The 17960-nt window shown below is 44.9% G+C and overlaps 1 protein-coding gene across 7 annotated transcripts in view; it reads left to right on the plus strand.

The window, feature by feature from the left end:
• Window positions 1-17960, plus strand: part of CDC14A (cell division cycle 14A) — a 123693-nt gene that overhangs the window by 35269 nt on the left and 70464 nt on the right. For all 7 annotated transcript variants that reach the window (XM_073356909.1, XM_073356911.1, XM_073356914.1 and 4 more), the window contains one exon: window positions 12628-12707. In XM_073356909.1, coding sequence (XP_073213010.1) covers window positions 12628-12707 — 80 coding nt within the window. The remainder of the gene's footprint in view (window positions 1-12627; window positions 12708-17960) is intronic.

Genomic DNA, 17960 nt, shown 5'->3' on the forward strand with positions numbered 1-17960 from the left:
AGGAAGATTAGGAAGATCTGTGGTGCCCATCAGTGGGTATGAAGAAGTTGGGGTTGTTTAGGGGGCTGCAGTACTAGGTAAACTTCAAGGGGGGACCCTAAGGAGTTGTCTGGGGTATTTTGGTGTAGCTAACTATGATAGTTGTTGGTGAGTATCTCAAGGCCTTTAATAATGTTTAATAAAATGATGTTGTGTAGATAAACTAGGATTTATATGCTGTTATTTATATGTGGTGATTGACATTAAATACCTCAGAATGTAATAAAGAAATAAAACAGTTTTAATGGATAAAACGAAATAAGAAATTCCTGAAATATAAATTCCTGAAATTTCTGAAATATAAAACAAACTATAAAAAGAACTTCACGGCGCTCTAGCCATGAACTACTGAGCTGTGTCATAAGAACTGTCATCAATATGGATGTTAGTATTCTAGCTTATCGGCCACCTCAGTGAGGAACTTCAGCATCCTTGCATAATGTCCTGAAGTGCTGTGGTGCTGACATCAGTCCTATCTTTATTCCAGGCTGGGTCTCACATGAAAGATGTAATCTTCTCCCCCTTATGGCCTGGATTAAGGATTCAAATCCTACCACATACCTTTGAAATCCTCGTGCAGTAGCATTGTTCTGTCATTTGCATCCACCTAATGTGGCCACTGAATGGAAACAGTGTCTGCAGCTGAGTTGTTATGTAAGTGCATTCAGTGCAAGTCATTGTCAGTATAGGGTCCATCTCAACATCATCCCCCAGATGAAGGCGGCAGTTCCACCACAATTTTGAATCCGACCCTTAGCAATAAGGGGACACACCACTTCATGCTACCTCAGTTGCATGTCTGCCACTGAGATCTGACAATTCAGTCTGGCCCAAGTGTGAGAGAAACCCAGAGTTTCACACTAATCCCATGAGTCTTGCTCTGAGTTGCATAACAGAACAAACCACTTTCTCATGACTGACTGTCTATCCCTCCACTAATCTCCAAATGTATCCTCTTATACATAAGGGTACTACCTTCCTCATTTGCAAACCCATTGAGACTGGAAAGTGGGGTACACCTCCCCCCCAAGGTTATGAAGAGGATATTAATCTGAATTTCTTACTGATCTCATGAGAGACTTTCCTGGAGGGGAAAGGGAGAGGGACAAAATCCGTGTTCACTCATGTAGGGTCTTTTAACTCTAGCCCCAATTCTCTTCCCTTAAATGTCAGGAACATAAACCAAATTCTAATCTTCTCCACCCCCAAACTGCCTAAAGGTGGGAACCCAGGATCAGAGCATCTGGTGGTGGTGGTATTGGGGGAGGAAAAGAGTTTGAGTATGTCTACACTCCAGCAGGGAGCATGCCTCCCAGTCTGGGTAGACAAATTCATGCTAGCGCTCAAAAAAATTGCATTGTAGGTATTGTGCCTCAGGCAGCTGCCCAAGCTAGTGACCCAAGCCCAGACAACCAGGCAGAGGCAGATTAAGGTTTTGTGGGTTCCAGGGCCAGAGCAAGTGAGGGGGGGCCCTCCCCACCCCCTCCATCTGCAGCTCTGCCCCATCTGCCTGTGGCCATGCCTACGGCCCCACCCTGTTCTGTCCCTTCCCCTACCACGTTCCACACATGGTCTGCCCCATTCTTCCCCCCACACTGCAGTTCTGCAACCTGGCTCCTTTCTGTCCCCCCTCCCACTGCGGCCCCCATACAAGAGAAGCTCTGTATCCCACCCCCTTGCTATGGCCCCAGGCTGAAGCGGGAAGCGAGAGCTCCCCCAGCCCTGAGGCTGTAGCAGGAGTTAGATCTCCAATCCTGGGGCCATAGTAGGATTGCCAACCCTCCAGGATTGGCCTGGAGTCTCCAGGAATTAAAGATTAATCTTTAATTAAAGATTGTCATGTGAAGAAACCGCCAGGAATATGTCCAACCAAAATTGGCCACCCTAGGCAATAGGTGTAGTTTGACTGTTTATATTTGGGAGGAAGAAAAGCATGCATGCACGCTGAAGCCAGTCCCCCTGGTTCCCTGGCTTTCTCCACCTGCTTACAGTGGTGCTGTGGGGGGCACAGGACGGCGTAACAGGGGAGCTCCATCTGCTGCTGGCGACCACTCTGGCACCAGCTGCTGCTGCGGTTGGGGCTGCTGCTGCCCAGGGAATACCACCTGCTGGGCTCCTGCTTCCCTGCCCATTCCCATATCCCCTTCTCTTCCCGATTCCCTACCCCTTTTTCTCCCCTTCTTCTTATCTGCACCCTCTCTTGCTCTGCCCCCCACCCCCAACCCAGTACTGATGGTTGTAGAGGAAACAGGCAGTAAGACCCAGGAGGCAGTGTCCAGCTGCTGAGGCAGGACCTGGAGCACAGGGTGGAAAGCCGCTCTGTCCTGCTCCGTCTGCTCCCTGAGAGACTGAGGGTACCCATTTTTTTCCACAGTCCCCCAATTGGCTGGGGCCCCTGGGCATGGGCCTCGTCGGCCCAGTGGCTAATCCTCCATGGCAGCCAAGCTGTTGGGTGGGCTTGCGAGCCCAAGGTGCAGAGTCTGTGCTGCTATTTGTAGTATGTTAGCTCGAGCCAATTTAGAGCAAGTCTGTCTACCCAGGCTGGAGGCTCACTCCCACCTGCAGTGTAGACATACCCCAACAGCAGTCCTGGCTGAAGACTCCAGTTTAGAGCCAGAGTAATTGTTAAATTGGTTTAGGTGGTTCCTTTTCTCTCTCTCCTCTTCTAAATAATCCTCTGAATTGTCTCTAAATCATGTGTTATGCCTTCATTTTGCACTGTTATTCTAGTCGCCATTATTATTTCAGTCTTGGTAACTAGCATTGACTTCTCTGTTCTTAAGATGCAACTGCTCATTCATCTCTTCAGAATTAACTAATAATGTGAAGAAAACTTCCATATTTGGATAATTTAGCTAGCTTCCCACTTTAGGGAACCAGCAGTTTTACAGTGCATGGTCTGTAAAGAGGCTCTGCTGTACTTGCACTTTCAAGGTCTGTTTATATTCCTTTGTAGCCTCTCAGGCATGGCAAAAAGACCCCGCCATAATGTTGCAGAATTAAATGTTTGTGCTTAAATTCATTTAACTCACATTTTGAATATCTTTCATTTTATTTCTTCACAGGATAGAGGCAATCCATCCTTAACTTTTATATGCATTACTAAAGCAGTATGTACAGTGATGAGCTGCCAAAATCTTAACAACCAGTTCCCTCCTCACCCCATGAGGGGGTCATGGCCTGCCCCCGGGACTCCTGCCCCATCCACCCCTGTCCCCTGACTGCCCCTGGAACCGGGCAGGAGGGTCTCATGGGCCACCGTAGTGGGTCCCCGCCTCTAAGAGCCAGAGGGACCTGCCGGGGGGCGAGGTGGGGAGTCCCAGCAGTGCTTACCTGTGGCGGCTCCCGGGAAGCATCCGGCAGGTCTCTCCAGCTCCTAGGGGTGGGGTAGCGTAGCTAACAAGGAGAGCAGCCGCTCTGGGGCTGGAGCACCCACAGGGAAAATTTGCCCCGGCTCACCTCTGCTCCGCCTCTGCCCTTGAACGCGCCGCCCTGCTCTGCTTCTCACCTCCCCTCCCCCTCCTCCTCCCGCCCCGTCTTCCCACAAATCAGCTATTCGCGCAGGAAGCCTGGGAGGGCTTAGAAGCAGGCGGCTTCGTGCTCAGGCCCAGGGAGGCGGAGGTGAGTTGGAGCGAGGAGCAGTTCCCCTGCGCCTGCCCCCCGGTTTACCTACTGCGGCACGGGCGGCCCTCCTCATGGCCCCCCGCCCCAGCTCGCCTCTGCCTCCCTGGGCCTGAGTGCAAAGCCGTTGCCTGCTTCTCAGCCCTCACAGACTTCCCGTGCGAACAGCTGATTCGTGGGAAACCACTGCGGGGGACGGAGAAGCAGAGCAGAGCAGAACGTAACTGAAGGGCAGAGGTGGAGCAGAGGTAAGCCGGGGCCGGGGGCAAGGGGGGAGCTTCCGGTGGGGGCTCTGCACCCACCAAATTTTCCCTGTGGGTGCTCCAGCCCCAGAGCATCCATGGAGTTGGCACCTAAGGCGCCGCTTTTGGCCGGTTGTTAAATTTAGAAGCCCTTTTAGAACCGGTTGTTCCTCGTGGGACAACCGGTTCTAAAAGGGCTTCTAAATTTAACAATCAGTTCCAACTCACCACTGAGTATGCAAGAAGTAACCTCCTTTCAAGCTGTAACTAGCCTTTGGGGGAAAATGCTTAGTCATCGTGTTCAAACCGGTCTTTTTTCTTTACACTTTAATAATTCTATCTCCAATTAAAACTAGAAAGTGTAACTTTTATTTTAAATATAGAATTACATAATGTGTGTTAATCGAATGCTTTCTATATGGGGACTTATTCAGATTGTGTAGATAAGAGCCAGTCAGATGGTCTAGTAATGTATATCCTAAAGTTAGGGTCTACATGTGACTTAGCCAGACTTGAATATACCAGAAAGTAGTAGTAGGGGTCCTTGAATCCTCCTTGATACAGCTCAAAGTTGAAGGGAGGTGCCTGTTGCTAGACTTATTAAGTAGTAGGGAAGAATAAGTTCTCATTTCATTGCCACTAGAGTTACCCTAATATTCTCTAAATGGGTTAGTGTTGTGTAACTGTCAATCACTTTTTGCACTGTAAATGTGTTTTGAGAAAAACAAAGATGGGAAGGGTTCTTGCCCTCGTTCATCCTCATGCCATCCCTTCCCACGTTTGACACCTTCACAAGTAATATTTCTTAACAATAGATTATAAGCTCTCCCAAGCAAGAGCCATTTGTTTGGTTAAGTACTCCTCCACAGTTGGATGTTGTAAAAATATAAAAACTTGCATTGGTCAATATCTATTTATAAATAGACTTATTTGCAAAACAAGTCAATTAATAAACCATATTATTGAAAGTGATTTTTAGAGGAAGGAGTCATGAATACTACTGGGCATGAAACTGCTTAACCTAACAACAAAATGGAAAGAAATTGCACTGCAAAAATGTTAGGTCTAACTCCACAATGTTGGAAATTCAGATTTGAGCCAGAAATCTCAAATTTGAAAACAAGGCTGCAAAGATATTTTTTTCCTCTCAATAATGCTTCATAACATGGAAAGCTAAATATTCTAAAGAGGAATAAACAAGTATTCAAAATATGTTAGCTCTGTCTGTCATTGTATCAGTAACTTTCCATTCAGTGCCATCTTGAGGATGTACATTATGATTCCTAGTACAATATTGACCCTCTAAAACAGATTAGACCTGTGGAAAACTTAGGTCTCCATAGAAACCATTGAAAATAAGTAAAAGGTAAATATCATTTTAAGAGTGAACTGTTCTAAGTTTAGTTACCTGATAACTTAATAGTTTAACTGGCTAAACCAACTATAAAAACTTTTTTTTTTTAATGGAGAAAATCTTATTTTTTTTTCCCCAATGGTTTTTAGTGGGACCTAGATTTTCAGAGGTTTAGTCTGCCCTGGAAACTTTGGACATGGCAGATTCCTACCAGGTTATATTTTGTTATATTTCAGGCATTTTTTAAAGGTTTGTTTTTCCCCAGATATAGTGGTTAAGAATAGTTTTGTAAAGTTCCCTTTTAACTAATATTTTAACCTGCTATACCCTGGGTTTTAAATTTTTTTGTGAGGGGGAGGGAGAGTTCTAGATTCCCTTCCTTCTGTATTGCACCTTACCCAGCATTCTCTTCCCCCATCTTGATCCCCTTCGCACAAGTTCCTGCAGTCCCAGCAGTGGGACAGGTTCTGGAAGGATTAAGGTGTTTTGTTTCCCCTCCCCCGCCCTTCTCCCTGGTACCTGCTACAAGATTGTTTGCTGCTCTAGCTGGCCTCTATGGAGTAGCTTTCCCTCTGTTACCATAATGGTGTTAAAAGGAAATACTCAGTACTGGTACAGAGCAACATGGTTGAGGCCCAAATGTAGAGAGCAGCCTCTATGCTTGTTGGAATGAAGTACTCCTTGCAAATCTTAAGCATCCCCTATTACCAGAAGGCTGAATAAGAGAAATGAAGAGTAAAACAGTGGACTCCCACCACAGAAACTCAAGTAAAGGAATCTGGATTAGGCAGGGTATCGAGCCTCTGCAGAGCCCCTGGCAGAGAGCTTAAGACGCGGCGGGCAAACTTTTTGGCCTGAGGGCCACATTGGGTTTCCAAAATTGTATGGAGGGCCAGTTAGGGGTGGCTGTGTCTCCCCAAACAGCCAGGCGTGGCCCGGCCCCCGCCTCCTATCCGACACCCTCCTCCACCCCCGTGCTTCTTACCCGAGCTCCTGTCCCATCCACCGTACCCCTGCTCCCTGTCCCCTGCTGCTCCATCTAACCCCCCCCTCATTCCTGACTTGCCCCCCGGAACCCTTGCCCCATCCAACCACCCCTTCTCCCTGTCCCCTGACCGCCCCTGGAACCCCTGCCCCTGACTGCCCCCCGCCGCCCCATCCAACCCCCCCCCCCGACTGCCCCCTCCCGCCCCGATCCACACCCCCGCCCCCTGACCATTCCCCCAACTTCCCTGCCTTTATCCAACCCCCCTGCTCCCTTACTGTGTTGCCTTGAGCACCGGTGGTTGGCGATGCTACAGCCGCGCCACCCACAGCACTGGGTCAGGCTGCGGCTCTGCAACTGCACTGCCCGGCTGCCTAGAGCATTGCACAGGCGGCGTGGTGCGCTGAGGCTGCAGGAAAGGGGGAACAGCAGGGGCGGGCCGGGGGTGAGCCTCCCGGGCCAGGAGCTGAGCAGGAGGGTCCCGCGGGCTGGATGTGACCCTGCAGGCAGTAGTTTGCCCACCTCTGGCTTAAGATCTATATAGGGCAGTGTGTGCTCCTTGCTGAGCAAGCATGCAGATGGCCCCTGATCCAGACTGTGATTCTCTGATCTGGGACTTTCTAAAAATTGTTCTTCCAGTATTTAATGCTGAATTCAAATCTACATGTAAGTGTTGCAGCAAGTGAAGTATTTTAAAATGTACTAGTGGGAAAAACCCTGGAAAATTTCCATGCAATGTGGTACAATTGGCAGTCTCCGCTCATATGAGCGCCTGTCCCAAGCTAACCTGTTTACCAGTCCTAACTAATACTTTCTGATTGCCACCGTATGCTGCTTGGGCTTGCATGTGCACAGGATATGGTTATTCTCTTAGAAAAATAATTTGGTGGTTTAACATTTCTTTGGTTGGTTGATGCTGTAAATCTTTGATCGCTGATGTGCAGATAATAGCTTGGTCTATTACATCAGTGTATTACATCAGTGCAGCCGATGAAGTGAGCTGTAGCTCACGAAAGCTTATGCTCAAATAAATTGGTTAGTCTCTAAGGTGCCACAAGTACTCCTCTTCTATCAGTGTGACTGTAAACCAAAAAACTGCCCCTTTTTATTATGGGATATTTTCATATGCACACTAGTTAATCTTCTGATTTAAAAAAACAAAATATAGCTTCTAAAACAGTCAAATAAATTGGTTCTAATTATAGATTAGTTGAGTAACATTCATGTTACAAAAAAGTTTAATTTTAAGGAGTATAAAAGTATCCTTTGACCTGCCTAGTTCATCCCAGAGTGAATTTTTATAGCTGTGTATTAAACTTGTAAGTGTATTTATGGAAACACATGCACATTTTTCCTACTCTGAATTATTCTGACTTGCAACTAAGTGCTGATGGGTAAATTTTTGGTGTAATGGTTAATAAAGTGAGTAGTTTTGACCCACTCTATATAATGTGATACTACTTTAAAAAGATTGGCTTGTATAACTTCCCTTGAATCCAAAAATATTATTTTTTTCTATTAATACCAGCATTCTGTGATTGGGTTTTTTTTTGTATTAACTGTGATGATTGGCACACAGTCAACTATGGGAAAGTACAGCATTAGCTTTCCCTTGCAGCATAAGTGCTCTAGTTTTTTGACATTTTAGTACCTCTTCTTTTTCAGAAATGGATCTCTCTTTACTAGTTGCTCTTATTCTTCTCCAGCACACAAGCATAGCATATCTGTTGGGACACACTCACACTCACTCAAATGGAAACTACGCTAATCTCGGTTTCAGAGCAACAGCCGTGTTAGTCTGTATTCGCAAAAAGAAAAGGAGTACTTGTGGCACCTTAGAGACTAACCAATTTATTTGAGCATAAGCTTTCATGAGCCACAGCTGACTTCATCGGATGCATACTGTGGAAAGTGTAGAAGATCTTTTTATACACACAAAGCATGAAAAAATACCTTCCCCCCACCCCACTCTCCTGCTGGTAATAGCTTATCTAAAGTGATCACTCTCCTTACAATGTTGAACTATAATGGTCTCATCCCTAACTTGAAAATATAAACAATTTCTTAATCCTACTCTGTAGCCTTGAGAGATTACTTGCTCTTAATCTTAGAAGTCAGATCAGCAACCTGACATGCTGTTTACTTCCTAAGTGGGGACCAACAAGCAGTCCCTCGCTCTTCTCATAACTGTAAGTCTGGATTTTCCTGCTTCAAGCCAAATTGCCCTAAGGCTGCTTTGCAAAATTCTCAGGAAAACATACCAGCCTCTGCAAAGATGTGTTCAGAAGCTACTTCTAAAGTAGATATTGGGAGTCAGAGGAAAGAGGATATAATAGATTCTGTCATACAAACCTTGAGAAAAGAGTTTTGCAAGTCTACCTTACAGATTTCCTTTTCTCCTCTGAAAACCTTTTAGGACATGCAGCTGTGACTTTCCTTCACAGTTGGTTTGTGGCCAGCATGTCATTATCTGGCATGTTCCTGTGCAAGGTCCCAGGCATGGAAAGCTTTATCCATCAAACAAATAATTCAGGAACCTGGGAGAGTGAAAACTGAGGTCAAAGCCAAACTGTTTTGCAATCTTAAACATCGCATTCCCTCAGTCTGTTATCTTCAAACCTTTCTGAAGCAGCAGCAACATGCAGTTCTATTCTGGTGGGGGGAGGGGGGGCGGAACCTGTAAAACTCCTAAAAGTTGGTTTTCTTCAAATAGTGTCCCTATGGGTGCTCTACTTCAGATGCCCATGCTTCTCTCATGTCTTGTATCAGAGATTTCTTGCTATCAGTGCCTGTTCAGCCCACACATGCACCCCACACCTCTCCATGGCAGACACCAAGGCTATATAGCAAGGGTGGGCAAACTTTTTGGCCCGAGGGCCACATCTGGGAATAAAAATTGTATGGCAGGCTATGAATGCTCACAAAATTGGGGTTGGGGTGCAGGATGGGGTGAGAGCTCTGGGGTGGGGCCAGAAATGAGGAGTTCAGGGTGTGGGAGCAGGCTCCAGGCTGGGGCAGGGGTTTGGGGTGCAGGAAGGGGTGCAGGCTCTGGAGTGGGGCTAGGGATGAGGGGTTTGGGGTGCAGGAGGGTGCTCTGGGCTAGGATCAAGGGGTTTGGAGGGCAGGAGGGGGATCAGCGCTGGGGCAAGGGGTTGGGGCGTGGAGAGAGGCTCAGGGGAGCAGGCTCCGAGTGATGCTTCAAGCGGCTCCCGGAAGCAGCAGCATATCCTTTCTCTGGCTCCTAGTTGGAGGCGGCCAGGTGGCTCTGCACGCTGCCCCATCCACAGGCACCGTCCCTGCAGCTCCCATTGGAGTGTTGGAGGGGGCCATAGGAGCCAGGGCAGGGCCATGTCGCGGCTTCTGGGAGCCACATGGTGCAACCCCCAACCCTGCACCCAGGCTGGAGCGCCGGAGCAGGGCAACCACAAGACCCCAGTCCCTAGCAGATGCTCATGGGCCAGCTTAAAACAGTTCACAGGCCGAATCCGGCCCACGGGCCGTAGTTTGCCCACCTCTGCTTTATAGGGATGTGTGGGCGAACCACCTTCAGTTCCTTCTCTGCTGTCTTGCCCCAAGACAGAATACAGGTGTATCTGCCTAGAGCATACTTGACTTTTCTCTTTTTCTGTCATAGTAGTTGGCTTAGGGTTGTTGGTAGAGTTTATATAGTTAGTTTTAGGTGAGAGAACTGTCTGCCCCCTCTTTTCCCTTGGGAGCTTTGTTCTCTTCTGGCAGGATATTCCTGTTTCACCAGATTTCAGTGCTGCCTCTCTTGCCAGGAGGCTATACTGGTGAGTGACAGACACTCCAAGTGTGTCCATTTTCTGGGGGAATCCCACATCTCTCAGAAGTACTGTTTTTTTGTTTGTTTTTTTTTTTGAGTGGTTGCTCATGTCCATTCCATTGTAGATATGCATGCTTGCCATATGCACCGTTGCCGGAAGTTTTTCCCATAGTAGTATCTGTAGGGGACTGGCTCTGGTGCCCCCTGGAGTGGCATGCATATGCACTGGTATAAGGGGCGCTGCTGGCTTCCCCCTCCCTCAGTTCCTTCTTACCGGCAGTGACAGTGCTGAAACATCTCCTGGCCTCAGCAGGCTCACTCCTCTCAACTGTGCCTGGTTGTGAACTTTTTTGTACAGTCATTAAAAACTTTGATAGTTTTATAGTCCCCTTAGTGTAGAGTTAGTGATAGTTTGTTAGTCCTGAACAGGATTTAGCCTAGGGACGAGACATGCCCCGGTCCACAGGCTTCAAACTTTGTGACTGTTGCAAGAAACCTATGTCAGTCTGTGATCCCCATAGCAGCTGCCTGAAGTGTTTAGGGGAAACCCACGTTAGTGACAAGTGTCACATCCGCAAGAGCTTCAGACTGCGGACCAAATAGGAGCAGGACATTCGTCTCAGAGCGCTCTTTATGGAGTTGGCCTTCGCACCGGCCTCAGAGACCACCAGATTTAACTCTGCTCCTAGCACCACAGCCTCAGTACTGGCTAAAAAGCAAGAAAGAGAGGCCAGGAGGGGACATTCTCCTACGCCCAATAAAGGGAAGGAGAGAGCTAGAAAAGAGCAAAGACCCACGCGGGGTAGCTCTTCCCCTCCAAGGCCCACCGGCATGCCGCCCTGGGGAGTGGCAGAGATACTTGGCACCTTGCATTGCCGTCCATGCTCCCTGCCAATGTTGCCCACGCCGGCCATGGTGGTGCCCTGTTCAAGGGGTAAATCTGCCTTGGGACCCTTTCAACAGTCCCCATCAGTGTGGCACCGCTCCTCGCTGTAGGGAGTGCCCTGTCAGCGCTCACCTGAACAGCATCACCAGTCCCCAGACGTGGGTCGGCTTGCCTGCAGAGTTCCTGGCATCAGTCCCCAGACTCCAGGCAGCGTTCCTCGAGCTCTAGGTGTCAATTGCCAGTGGTCTAGCGCAGACCCGCAGCAGCATGGCACCAGTCCCCACAGCCTGGGTGCCGGGAGCACCCAAGTCTCTCTCCCAGCTCACGGCATGGCTCTAGAGGGTCAAGACTCTAGTCCCTTGAGCCCCATTGCTGGTATGGTTCACGGAAGGTGCATCGACGGTCTCCATCACGTTGGTCTTCTCGCTCCTGTTTCCGCTTCCGCTCTACCGAACGGCACCGCTCATAAGGCGTAGATCACCGGGGTACTGTCTCTGATCTGCAGAACGTCACCGGGATTGTGGCACTGAGAGCCATCGCCCTGTACAGCTCTTCAATGGAGGTCCACAGCCAGAGCCGATGGGATTAGGGTAGAGAGGCGGCCTCGTCACCGTCCTCGTCCCACCAGACAAGTCTCCCCCACTCCTCGGGCTCCGACAGCAAGGAGGAGACCCTGCCTGCGGGCCATCAGGGGCATCATGGCCCCAGGGCCAGTGGCCAGCCCCCTAGCAACTCTGGAACCACTGGGAATTTCACCACCCATTGCAAAGGTATAGGTCAGCCTTGTGGGCATCCGACAGACTATCTGCAACAGTCTCCTGTCTGCCCCCTCACTACAGACATTGAGTCAGAGCAGGTTCCTCAGGGCGAGTCAGCCTCAGCTGAGGCTCCCACAGCAGAAGCGGCAGAGTTTGCAGATCCGCCTGTAGCTGCCTCCTAATCATCTATCCATCTATCAGTATTTTTTCCAAAAACTCATAGTTCCAGCAGGAATCCTATTTCCCTTTGCTGGGTGTTAGAAAGGCCTTAGCTGTCTACCTGGATAGCAATAAGCAGTTTAGGAGATCTCCTAGAAGATTAATGTCCTTCGTGGATAGATCTGACTGGGTTCCCATTTCTGCTAATCCATTTAGACCGTCTCTATTGGTTTGTATCTGTACCTGTTATGAGTCTGCGGGTTGTCAGCCCTCACAGGGTGCAAGTGCATTCACCAGATCACAAGCGACATCTACTGCATTTTTGAAGAGTGTCACAGTATTTGAGAGAGCTTCTGTGAGGCACTGGTGGAGTTGGGAGCATCCTGTTCAATAACCTATGCCGGTGAAGGCATTGGAAAGAAATGGGCCAATCACTGAATGGAGATCTGTTCATGGATATTGTCCTAATCGGAGGTTAAATCATAGGAATAGTTTACTCATTGATTTTTAGTTTGTTTTGTATTGTCTTCCTTTGTGTGCCTCTAGATTGCAATAATCTATAAACAATATTTCTGTTTACTTGTAACTTCTGTTGAAGATAATTTCTGTGTAGATACACCCTATTAGGTCTACATAATAATGAGGGAAGGAATAAATTACATGCAAATTAAGATGACAAATACAGATGACTATATTATGTCAGAAGAAATACATCGTACAATTTGATTTATTTTTTTCATGACTACTTTGCGGTTTAGTCCAGTGGCTGTTTTCTAATGACTGGTTGCATTTTTTCCAGGTAATTTACTTAAAGAAAACACCAGAAGACGCATACAGAGCACTTTTATCTGGATCTAATCCACCATATCTTCCATTTAGGTACGTTTGCAAATTAAATATTACTTGTTGAAATTTTTACTTTAGGACTTGATTTTCCTGAAGCATTTTCAAAATCGTGAATGTGTGATGTAAAAATTTTATGGTTATAAAATGATTACTTCCCAAGAAATTCTTCTTTGACTTTTGGAGAAAACATTTGCTCCCGGATAGAATAATAAATCCATGTGGATTGAGAGCAGTGTTTAAGACACATTTCCATCTGAGAAAATCACTGCTGATCACCCACTAATTAAGGCTGACAACACTGTAGTTCAAAATTAATTCATTAGAAAAGTAATAACTTGCTGGTAATTTTCCATGTCATACACTGAATTTTACAAGTAACAGAAGCCATCTCAATCAGTTTCTTTCAGTGGGGCCTGTATAGGTAGACTTATGAATTAAGTTAATTTTATACAAGTGATCAAAGCTTTGAGTAGAGAGCTGTTTTGTTCACACCTTGTGTTTAGACATCTACCAAAAATATACAAAGTTTGCTGAGCTGCTGGCATAAAAATCCTGCTAAGCTGCCACTGTTCATAAAATAATAAAAAGGCACTGGGTGTCCTTAATAAAGAAACACACCTTTTAAATTGAAATGCCAGTGCTTGGTCATAATATCCACAGGATCGAAAGTGTAAAATGTGTGGACAGTAGTGTGAGTTTTTGAAAAAGCAGTTGAACAAGTTAGTCTTAGTAACTGTGTTTCAACTAGTGCATTTTTCTGGCTCCTGGTCTTTCCCTCCCCGTCTGTGAGTTGGGTTGTGCCTCTCGTCTCTTGATGCAGATACCGTTTCTGGGGCTTTAAGGTGTGGTCACATTCCTGTCCTTGCAATACATTCTCTATCTCTGGTAGTACAAAAAAGGCAGCATTCAGCTCTTCTGCCTTTATGGTTTATTTTGAGGGAGTGACAAATAAAAATCCTTTCTTCTCCTTTAGGAGACAGAAATTTGGGGAGCTTTGTTTCTTAAATGGTGTGACCCACTGAGCTCATTCTCTCCTTTTCCTTTCCTTTCCTCCTCCATGGAGAAGACACAGAGCAAGCCAAAGTTCAGGAGACATAGAAGGGAGCTCTGTCACAATCACTCCCAGTCCATGAACTCTTATTTTGCTAGGGATTCAGAGCATGGATTTGTTAAGACTGCAGCCTACCCGCCCCACATGAGTCAAACCTTTCTTAGAAACAACTTGAGAGTGGTTCAATCCTTCTTGGTTCTTGCGACTAAGAAAACCAGACCTCCTTCATCTATCAAGGATATCAATGAGAGAGAAGTATTTAAAAATTATTTCTGAATCCCCATTCCATTCCACCTGGAAAAGGAAAAGCTCAAGGATCATCCCAGATTCTTAAGTGGGTAATTGAATCACTTGGCAAGGAATCAAGTATTCTTTGAGTCTCTTTACTGAGAGAAAGATCCTATGCTCTCTTAGGGATTGGATGATGAAGAGATGCTGGAGCAAAATGGAGCACCCAGCAAGAAAAGGGGATGGTCCTACTGAAATGATGACCTCTCCCACTCCACATAAGACAAAATAAATACTAAAAACGAAGGGGGAAGAAAAGCCAAGAATTGCACCAGATTGTCCTCTTTCCATAAGTTCTAATACCACCATCAAGGAAGGGGCACTATCTGCTTCAGGATTTTGAAAACCCTGCAATGGTGAAGCAGGAACATTTCTTCCCCCTGGCATGTTTGTATGAGAGTGGATTGATTTTGCTTTTTAATCAAAGTGACTTTAAATGACTGATTTGTATTGTGATTTAAGTAAGCAAGCAGGAAACCTTGACTTTTTAGTCACTTTCCTAAAGAAAGGTTCATTTTCATTGACTGGTATAACTGTTAAAATATCTTGACTTACAACTACTGAATATAGCCTTTACACTAAACTTGGTATTTCTTTTTGCTAACCAGGAAGATACTCTATATTGATATTCATTTATTTAAGCAATTATATACCTTAACTTACATTTATTTAGATTTGTCTGAAATAACATATTTATGTACAAGATTTTTTTACATGTGATTTGTTTAAGCTGCATTTGGATGTAAATAGGAATTCAGTTAAAATGCACAAACAATGTTAAAATGTTTTTTATTAGTTAAATAAAACTAAATATGCAAGTTTTGCATTTAAAACTAACTGATTCATTAAACAAAGGAAATATCTGTAGTTAGTGAAATTGACCTGATTGTTTCTGGTTACCTTGTCCTTCAAGTTTTTAGAACTAGTAAACCTTATCTTCTCACACCTTGTTTTTATTCATAGTTTAGTAGAGGAAAACAAGCTTCTCTGCTTTTTCAGTTCCCATTTCGCTTCTCAGCAAATGAATGAACTAGTTGATTAAACAGAAACAAAGAAAATATTTGCTTTTCACCTGCAGGAGAGGCTGATTCTGTGAAAAGATGGTTCAGCACTTCAGCAGCGTCTGAAGTCAAGTCTTAGCCAGTGATTTCCATGAATTCAGTGGTTGAATTTTCTTTTAAACTTGAGCAGCAGAAAATTATTTCAATAGTTTATGCCTTAACATAAGTTGTTCTGATTTCAAATTTTATTATAAATTTGTTTATTTTTAAAAAGTAAACTATTTTAGAAGTCTGATTTTTAAATTAAATATCAAATTTCTTATTTTAAAAAAAAATTCTCTGGTTGTGTGTGTGGTATATGGATTTGGTTTGAATCCATATGGAGGAAGGTGGTGGAAACCACTGATATCCAACCTGAGAGAGAGAATGAGCAAGCTAAATCTAAGGATAATATCTCCTTCACAAAACTACAAAATAAGTTGCAATTCCCTTGCATTCCTCCTTTTGAAGAAGTCCATTAGGGAGTAGTGGGAAACCCCTGACAAAGGAAAGAGGTTTAATTGTCAGGTACTGAAATTCTAGAGCATCCCGGAATCTAGACTGTCATCATAGTCCCCAAGTTTATGCAGTAGTGGCAGAGAGATGGTAACCTCTTCAAAAACAAACCCTTGTGACCCATCCATTCAGACCAAAAACTCTGCAGACAGAAACATCCTAAAAACTGATGATCCTCAAGACCCATGATGAATTTAACTTACAGAAGCTAGGGATTTTTAGTAATGTTTGTAACAGATGGATTCTGTGAGGCTGGCAGTAAGAACCATGGTAGCAATTCAGTGGATCAGAAGCTAACTCTTTCTTAAACCCTGGACAGCAGATAATTATCCAAAGCTAATCCTCTGTGATCTCAGGTTCACAGAATTTTGCTCCATGAGAAATCTAATAAGGTAGTGGCTGAGATACAAATGAAAGTGCTCACTCAGGAAAATATGAGAAACGATAAGACCCTGTTCTAAAGATAGACGTTCATTTCATTCCTAACTACAGAAAAAAATACTACTCTTATCCAATGGGTAAGACCTTGACTCAGAATACTAAGGGGAAGTCCACATCCAGGAATGGGACCAACACTTTTTTCCAGTCCAGATAATCAGAATGAGTTCAGTAGTGTCTGTCTATGTCCAGAAATGGCTATTGGGGAGAAGGTTATCCCACTTCTAAAATGTATCTGGTTCCAATCAACTTCAGACAATTGGGTCTGGGAGCTAATGTATGGCATAGTTATTTTCATAAAACCTCCTGCTCTTCTACATCTCTTCCAAACTTCAGTCTCTAGTTGATCAAGATTCCTTGGGGTAGCTCATCCTATCCAAACCAAAAGGCATATTTTCCTGTTGAGGTCTGTCCACAATGCTACGAGCTCTTGTAACCCATCCATTTGAACTAATGGCATTTAATTCTCAAACATCTCTGCTTTTAGACAACACAAGCCTTAGAATAAAAGGAAAAGGAGTACTTGTGGCACCTTAGAGACTAACCAATTTATTTGAGCATGAGCTTTCACGAAAGCTCATGCTCAAATAAATTGGTTAGTCTCTAAGGTGCCACAGGTACTCCTTTTCTTTTTGCGAATACAGACTAACACGGCTGTTACTCTGAAGCCTTAGAATACTATCCATGAGGACAAAGTAGGTCTTTGATCACAAAGTCATTTGTAACCAAGAGTAAACTCACAAGAAATCATTCTTTCTTCTCCAAAACTTCAGCACCAAAGGAAAATGCATGGCACATGGCAGCTTTGAGAGAGTCAGTAAAAAATACTGTTGTAGAAACAAACAATTCAAGAAAACATCTCTCTATATTCATTCCTTCCCGCTGGTCCTGAAAGCATCCACAGCTAGCATACCTAGGTAAATCAAATTAATCAGCTATCATTGAAGTATATCCAGTTATACATAAACTGATTTCAGAAGGGATCAGAGGTAACTCAATACATTAGTGACCTTCTGCGCAGGCAGACTGTCAGTTACCCCCAGAGAAAATCTGTGCATCTGCCACCTGGTCATCAACTGACCATATGATAAAGCACTACAGACTTGAATTGCATTCCTCTGCAGAAATATCTTTGGCATGAAGTTTCTCCAAGCAGTGATCCTAAAATACAAGTATTACTACATTTAGGGCTGTGGAATCATCTTTCTAATTCATTCTTTCTTATACCTTATGCTTACTACATCCCAGATGTCCAAGTAGACAAGAGATATGATCGAGAATGGAAACTGTAGTAACTTTATAGTTTCCCTTAAGGGACAAACAGCTTCTCTAGTTCACACCATTCAAGATGCCTCTGGGTATCTATATGATGACCTCCTTAGTAGGTCAGATATAATTGCTGTACACATTATTTCAAATGTGGGGTGCCTAATGTGTGCTATAGGCAGGGCTGGTAGCACTTCCTATTATAAAGTGTGAAGTGTGGGGTAAACATAAGACCCTGTTTTCAGTTTGAAGTTTAATCATGTGGGCTAAAATTTTCCATGCTGAGTGTCAGCTTCTAATATGATTGAGGTGTTTCCAATAAAAGGGCTTTAGGGAAAGCACATTGCTTTGCCCATGTTAAAAAGTTCTGGTGATCTTTTCTTTTAGAAGCTCAACTCCTTGCTACAGAGCATGGAGGTATTAGAGCTTTATATCAGGGATGTGCTTTCTGTTTTCAGAGTAGCAGCCATGTTGTTCTGTATTCGCAAAAAGAAAAGGAGTACTTGTGGCACCTTAGAGACTAAATTTGTTAGTCTCTAAGGTGCCACAAGTGCTTTCTGTTGTTACTGTGAAAAGCCACCCATATTTGGCAAAGTTATAAGCCTTTGAAAAATCGCAGGCACATTCTCTCTAGAGACTTGCTAGAGCTTCACAGCTTATTTCCCTGAAGATTCCACCTTGCGGAGC

Source organism: Lepidochelys kempii, chromosome 8 (assembly GCF_965140265.1).
Source record: "Lepidochelys kempii isolate rLepKem1 chromosome 8, rLepKem1.hap2, whole genome shotgun sequence".
Classification (NCBI taxonomy): Eukaryota; Metazoa; Chordata; order Testudines; family Cheloniidae; genus Lepidochelys; species Lepidochelys kempii.